Source organism: Penaeus vannamei, unplaced genomic scaffold, assembly GCF_042767895.1.
Source record: "Penaeus vannamei isolate JL-2024 unplaced genomic scaffold, ASM4276789v1 unanchor719, whole genome shotgun sequence".
In the NCBI taxonomy this organism is placed as follows: domain Eukaryota; kingdom Metazoa; phylum Arthropoda; class Malacostraca; order Decapoda; family Penaeidae; genus Penaeus; species Penaeus vannamei.
Window position 1 is genome coordinate 1 of NW_027213723.1, and position 7,500 is coordinate 7,500.

The 7,500-nt window shown below is 53.6% G+C and overlaps 1 protein-coding gene across 2 annotated transcripts in view; it reads left to right on the plus strand.

Moving 5' to 3' along the window:
• Positions 1–729: 729 nt before the first annotated feature.
• The window catches only part of LOC113826834 (zinc finger protein castor homolog 1), a gene marked incomplete at its 5' end in the record, with an annotated part of 7,634 nt that continues 863 nt past the window's right edge, over positions 730–7,500 (plus strand). Inside the window, 7 exon segments of one of the 2 annotated variants that reach the window (XM_070119797.1) lie at positions 730–744; positions 2,704–3,042; positions 3,162–3,397; positions 3,514–3,761; positions 3,895–5,149; positions 5,319–5,542; positions 5,665–7,500. The exon segment at positions 5,665–7,500 is cut by the window's right edge and continues 863 nt beyond it. In XM_070119797.1, coding sequence (XP_069975898.1) covers positions 730–744; positions 2,704–3,042; positions 3,162–3,397; positions 3,514–3,761; positions 3,895–5,149; positions 5,319–5,542; positions 5,665–5,936 — 2,589 coding nt within the window. 2 annotated transcript variants of the gene reach the window in all.

Below are 7,500 nucleotides of genomic sequence, written 5' to 3' on the forward strand. Positions count from 1 at the left end.
ACGCCCATTAAGGAAGTTAAAGGAAATAAATAAGATCTGTCTAAAGCAGATTAGATTGCTCTTTATCTTTGCATTGTGAAGTAAAAGCTTCTTCTAGTGTCTTAGTAAAAAAAAAATGAAAATAAATAAAATAAAAAATAAAAGATAATAATAAGAAAAAACTTTAAAGCGACTTAACTGACTGTCTTTGCATCATGAAGTTAAGGCCTCTCGCACGACCTTCAAAAGACCTAAAAATAATCAAATTGTCATTGAAGCAAAGCCTCCCTTCTTGCTTTGCCTTAAAAAAAAATAGATTATATAAATATAAGAAAAAAAAATAGATGACTTTGCATCACGAAGTAAAGCGTCCTTGCAATGTCCTTAGAAAAATAATAATAATAATTCGAGCATCTGCCTTTACCTCGTGAAGCAAAAGTTCTCTTTAAATTGGTCATCGTGATATAAACATTTACTCAGTTTTGTTTTCTGTCTTGCGTGAATATTAACTTGTATTTATTATTATCATTATTATCATCATTATTATTATTACTCTCATTAACATTATCATTATCATTTGTATTATCATTAACATTATTATCATTATCATTAGTAGTATGATTATTATCTTTATCTTTATTATTATTGTTAATTATCAGCATTATTATATTCATTATTATATGATCATTATTCTCCTCTCCTTCTTCTTCTTCGTTGATTGTTTATTCTTTGTCTCCCGTTTAATTGCAGGTTTGGAATGATTACGTAAGTTAGTGAGGATTTTGTTGCACTAACTGACTCACAATCGCTAACCAAAGTTTGTTCAGTATTAATTCAGCTCTTAATCAATAATATAATTGCAAAAAAAATCGCTTTTACTAGGTTTCAAAAAGATAGAAAAAAGGAAAATAGAGTAATAGAGAATTGAACATTATTTAATTCTTATTCAGGACTACAATTGCAAAAAGAAATATCATTGGCTACGACTTAAAAAAAAAAAAAACAGAGAAAAGAGAAAAATAGAAATAGAGAGAAATGATCAGGATAACTACTGTAATAGTTGTTCCTTATTTCTGCTAACAAGGTAGTTCAGTAGTTCAGTAGTTAAGGTTAGTTCGAACTGCATATTTGTACGCTTAATAGAACGTGTTATTTGCTGTACTAAAAAGTGCCAAGGAAATAGCACTAATTGTACATTAGAGTTCAGTTTCTTACTTTACTTTGTGAACTTTTTAGAAGATATTTTGAACATCTCTTAGGAGAGACTGCCACCTTTGCTGTTATAATGGCACTATGATCGTTGTTATATATATCTATATTGAGTATTAGGATTTTCTCTCTTTCTGTCTCTCTCTCTCTCTCTCTCTCCCTCTCTCTCTCTCTCTCTCTCTCTCTCTCTCTCTCTCTCTCTCTCTCTGTCTCTCTCTCTCTCTCTCTTCCTTCTTCTTCTAAATTATCCTTTTCCCTCTGTCTCCCGATTTTTACGTTTTAAAGCTTCTTAATCAGGCGCGCCACTTCGTTTATTGGCCAGGCGATCATTATGTTTTTATGACATGTAATTAATAGCCATCTCCGTAATTGGCTACTTCCCTTGCTAAGTTCGCTCTACCCCCCCCTCCTCCGACTCAACCCCCCCCCCCCCTTAGCCTTGCGCGAAACTTCCAGAGATCAGGCGAAGATGCAAGCGTTAGATGATATTGCAAACTTTGATCATGTTGCAAAAATAAAAATAAAATAAAAATAGCAGAAATATATATGTTTATGTCAAGTACAGAGATGCAAACTTTATTAAGAGTTACAAGTATGGGCAAAATTCTCTCAGTTTTGCCAATAGTTGCGAAATACCAACAGAAGTTCGTTGTGGAAATTTGTCAGTTTTCTGTTTATATATATTTTAAAAATCAGTTTTTCTCGGATATTTTTTTTTCATTTTCAGGAGAAAAAAAAAGTTTCAGAATGAAAACATAATGAAGAAAAAAAGTAATAAAAAAGTGTATAGATGGATTAAATTGTTTAAAATGGACATAAATTCTAAAATCAAAATCCGACCCTCAATAACTATTTACGTTTAAGGTTCCATTTAACAGCTTCTACTGTATAACGCCTTGCGCTTGTGCTAAAATAAAAGACAAACCAATAATCCGCCATTTGCCTCCTGCTGCCGCTGCTCGCACTTTGATGTGTGCGTGTGTGCGTGTGTGTGTGTGTGTGTCTGTGTGTGTGTGTGTGTGTGTGAGTGTGTGTGTGCGTGTGTGTGTGTGTGTGTGTGTGTGCGTGTGTGTGTGTGTGTTTGTGTGTGTGTGTGTGTGTATGTGTGTGCGTGCCTGTGTGTGTGTGAGTGTGTTTGTGAGTGTATGAGTTTGTTAGTGTGTGTGTGTGAGTGTGTGTGTGTGTGTGTGTGCGTGTGTTTGTGTGTGTGCGTGTGTGTGTGTGTGTGTGTGTGTGTGTGTGTGTGTGTGTGTGTGTGTGTGTGTGCGTGCGTGCGTGTGTGTGTGCGTGTGTTTGTGTGTGTTTATATATGTGTATTTTTATTACATAACTTAAACCGTACAAATTATATTTTCCTTTTTGCTTCTGGATCTCCACGCGATGATCCTCTCCCTCTCCCGAAGGCCTCCGCCAGGCGCCGCCTCAGCGCCTGACGGAGGCCGACTCCCTCCCGTACCCTTCCCCCCCCCCCCCCCCCCCCGTCGGACGCCGCCCTCACCGCCCTCTCTCTTGCAGCTTCCTGTGTCCAGCGCCCACGACTCTCCGCAGGCCATCTTCACCAGCTTCAAGCTCCCGAAGACGTCTCCGCCGCCGCACGGGCCGCCCCTGGCCATGCCGCCCGCCCTGGCCACGCACCCCATGACGCCCCTGGGCCACCTGGCGCACATGGGCCGCGACGCCTCGCCGCCCAGCCTCATCATGTCCAGCTCCGCCAACACCTCCACCAGCACCACCAGCAGCGTCGTGCCCCAGCCCGCCACCCTCGGGGGACCCCTGGGGGCAGCCCTGGGGGGACCCCAGCCCGTCCTGCTGCCGCTCCGGGGGCCGCTGCTCGCCAACCCGCTGCAGCCTCAGGTAAGCCTCGCGCCTCGAGCCTCAGGGCTGCGTCTCGCGCCCCTCGCTCGAATCAATGTCACTTGGAACGATTAGAACCTAACGCTTTGCCTCCTCTCACGCCCTCGTCTCGCCCGCAGGCGGAGGTGGTGGACGGCTTCTACCCATGGGCCGAGGGCGTGGCCTGCCCCGACCAGCTGTGCCCACTGCTGGGGCGCCGCCACTACCACTGCGCCCACCCGAGGTGTCTGTATGTCACCGCCCACACCGACGTCCTCCCGCTCCACGCCCACGATTTCCACGAGAACACGCCCATCCCCGAAGGGTTCATTGCCATCGACCGCAACATTGACTGTCGGTCACCAAACTGTCAGAGGTAACGAGCTTTTCATTCAGTCGCCCTGTGTCTTTTGCAATAAAGAAAAGAAAAAGAATAATATTAACGGTCGAAATAACCTTCCTTGAATGCACATTGTCTCCTCTTCCCCGCAGCAACAAGGTGAACAAGCACTTCCACTGCACGCGCTGCGGCTTCTCCTTCGTGCGGTACCAGACCCTCGAGTCTCACGCGGAGAAGCACCAGCAGGAGGACGAGGGCGTGGCGGTCGCGGGCGGCGCCACCCACCACAGCCTCGGCCCGCAGTCGCCCATCTACCTGAAGAAGCCCCGGCCGGACAGCCCCATGGACACGCCGACCCCCGGCGGCCCCGCCGGCAGGGACTCGCCCTCCAAAGGACAAGGTAAACCCCGACAAGTGTCGCAGTTAGGCTGAGCATATTCCTGTTCTTGTCATGTTAGGAGTAGACAGACGTAGCTTAGTGGAGTCGGCGCCCGAGGGCCCGACGGGGAGCTTCAGGTTACACTGACGTGCAGATCTCTCGCCTCCAGTGGTCAAGTCCTCAGGGATCTTCTACCCGCTGTCGCCCTTCCCGACGGCCAACCCCGGCGGCATCCGCCCGCCCAACGCGGCGCGCGGCGAGCCCGGCGCCCTCGTGACGCCCATCCCTCCCTCGACGCGCCCGCAGATGTCCACCACCTTCACGCTGCCCGTGTCGGGGAGCCTCACCATCACCGCGACGCGCCGCTCGCCGGGGCCGCAGGCGCCGCACTCGCCGGCGCGCGACCGCATGGACCAGGGCGACGTCGACGACCGCGCCCACGACTTCGAGGCGGACGCCGCCCGCTCGCTGGGCGTGCTAGGCGGCGACCCGTACTCGGCGCGACTCCTGCAGCAGATGACGGCCGAGCAGGCGCCCCTCGCGGCCGCCCTGGGCGCCGACTGGATGAACCCCGAGCGCCACCCGCAGTACGGGCCGGACTTCTCGTGCGGGCGCCCCTTCTGCAAGCTCAAGAAGAAGGAGCACTACCACTGCCAGGTGTGCAACCAGGCCTTCAGCGAGCACGAGAAGCTGCGGCCGCACCTGCTGAAGCACGCCGCGTGCGGCCCCATGACGCCCGGCGGCATGGCGGCGGCAGGCGACGAGGACTCGCCGGCGCAGGTGAAGGAGGAGGCGGAGGACGCGGGCCAGGCGCCGTCCGAGGGCGGCGAGCGCCCCTCCAGCCCGCGCAGCCCCAGCGAGAGCACGAGCAGCAGCATGGGCGCCACGCCGCTGGCCGCGCCCGCCAGCAGCCCGCGCTCCCTCAGCTCCAGCAGCATCTCAGGTAGCATCAGCGGCCCCCAGTTCCCGCTCGTGTACACGCAGGCCGCCAGCTTCCCCGGGCTGCCCACGCCCTTCGGGCCGCACCTGGGCATGGCAGGCATGTTCCCGGGCACCATCCCCCGCCTGCTGCCGCCCGCGGCCTGGCAGGTGCACCCCGCGCTGGCCGCCATGGCCCACCAGGGGCTCATGCTGCCCGGCGTCAGGCCCAACGGGGAAATGCCCCACGGCTCGCCCGGCCCCGGGGGCATGCCCGGCGTGAGCCCGGGGCTGCCGCCGGGCCTGCAGGCGTCGGGCGACCACAACCCGGTGCTGCCCGCCACGCTGGGCCCGTCGCCGCACCTGGCGCTGCTGGGCAAGCGGCTCGGCGCCGACGACTTCGCCGCGCAGGACGCCAAGAAGATCCGCTCCAACCACTCCATGCGCCTCCTCAAGGACGAGCCCGTGCCCGAGGGCTACGTGCGCTTCAGGTGAGGCGGGAAACCCAAAGCGTTGGGATGCTAATGTTATGGAAGTATATCTATGTGTGTGTATATATTTGTCTGCCTAGGTGTGTGTGCATGTCAGTTTAATGAACTTGCAACGCGAATGAAAAATTGAAAGCCACAATAGCAAGACTCACCCCCCCCCCTTCCACAGGTTCAACGAGGACTGCCAGTACCCGCACTGCGGCTACCGGGAGCACCAGACCCACTTCCACTGCATGCGGAAGGACTGCGGCTACTCGTTCTGCGACAAGACGCGGTTCGTGCAGCACACGGCGCGCCACGAGCGCCTCGACACCCTCATGGGCGGGGACTTCAACCAGTTCCGGTCCAACGTGCCGTGCGGGCGCCCCGACTGCGTCTACGCCTCCATGATAGGTGCGTATGCAGTTGTATGCAGTGGATATACATTTATCTGTCTATCTGTTTGTGTATTCGTTTATTTTCTTTGTTCCCCCAGTGGGTTACCCAGTCCTAACGCGCGCGCTCTCCCCCTCCAGGCCAGCAGCAAAACAAGGCGTCGCACTTCCACTGCCTCAAGTGTGACTTCGTGTGCACGGACACCAACAAGGTCGTGGCGCACCGGCGGCAGCACCAGAAGCGCGACTCCATCAACGCCGCCGGCTTCGAGAAGTTCACGCCGTCGCAGCCGTGCGGCGTCCAGGGCTGCAACCACAACCAGAAGCAGACGCACTACCACTGCCTCAAGTGCCAGTACTCGGTGCTGGGCCTCAGCCAGATGTCCGCCCATCGCTTCCGCCACCTCGAATGAAGTTGGTTCGGGGAGTAGTCTAGCGAGATGCTCCCCTCATGCGCCCCCGCCGCGCCGCCGCCGCAGCCTCGGGTGCCGCCGCCGTCGCCGCCGCCGCCGCCGCCGCCGCCGCGGTCGTCGGGCGAGCGGGCGACGCAGGAACGGCGGCCGGTCGAGAGAGAGAGAGAGAGAGCTGGGCGTGCCGGCGGCGGGAGAAGGGCGTTCTTCCAGACTGCCTTGGAAAGTAGCGCTGGAAGACCTATGTCTTGAAGGAACACCTCACGCGGGCACGTTTTAGTCCCCGCCGCAGAGACGGAGAGAGTAGTACGGCGCTCGGGCGCCCGTGTACTATAGCGTATGTGTTATCTTTTAGCCGTACATATCATTGTAACATACCAACTGGTGTAGTTGTTAAACTTTCTACTGTACCTTGTATCCAGTTTTTTGCTAGACAGAGGAATTTGTACGAGCGAAGAATTTGTGTTGAAGGACAAAAATATAGATATTGCTCTTAGGAACTCCTGTGTACAATAGAGAACGGGGGAGAGAAACCATGTTGTATACGGTGTTGTGGTTGTTCTACTCGGTGACTTATAGTCAAGGGCCAGTGGGCGGTGACCGGGTCACAGCCTGAGGGCGAGGCCTGGGTCACCAGGGCGGGCCAGGTCAGCGCCTGACCTGGCCCCCACCGCCGCCCCTGCCGATTTCCACGCTTTGTGGACTATAAACTGTGTTAATCTGTTGGTTTGCTACGAACCAATATTATCCTTAACTAATTATTATTTTCCTGGATGTATGTGATGCCGACGATGATTATGTATTCTATTGGTATTCAGTACCAAGCAACCGAAGCCTCAGACCTGAACGAAACCCGAGTGCCTTGTTAAAGGTTAAACACCAGTGTCTTTGAGATAGTGTCTTACTCGAGGTCGGTGTGGTGCTGCAGGTGGCCGACGCGAGCGACCGGAGGCGGCCACTCGCCTCCACACCTCCTTGTGCCTTCTCGTATCCACTTGCGACTTTCCCGCACCACCACCACCGCCGCCTCCACCGCCTCCACCTCCACCACACGCACCCGACCTCTACACTCGCCCCCACGCCCAACACCCTTCATAGCTTTGCTGAATATAATTTTATACTATTTATTCTTTAGTGTTACCAAATATTAGTGCCAAGTATTCCGTACTCATTCAATTATTTTCTGTAGTGCCAAACCATTTCTATCATTTTTTTCTCTTTGTTTGTAATTTGGTGGCAAAGAATGTGCCAATATCAATAATCGTTTTTTATGTTTTAGGAATTACGTATGATATATAGCACTGACTCGCGTGCATTTGCATTGCATATTCAAGCCACGGTAGCGAGAGTTTGAGTCTGCTGGCTCCGGCGGCGCGAGAAGGCTGGCGCCAGGAGGCAGGCAGCCCGCGCCGCCGCAGGAGCCTCGCGCCCCCCGCGGCGGGCGGGCGGGCGGCCGGGCTCCTGGGCTGGTGAAGGCGCGGCAGACGTCCGGCAGGGGCGCCGCCGGCACCTCCTGCCGGCGAGGGAGGGAGTCCAGGGTAGTTGTAAGGACCTCCCAGCGTGAGGG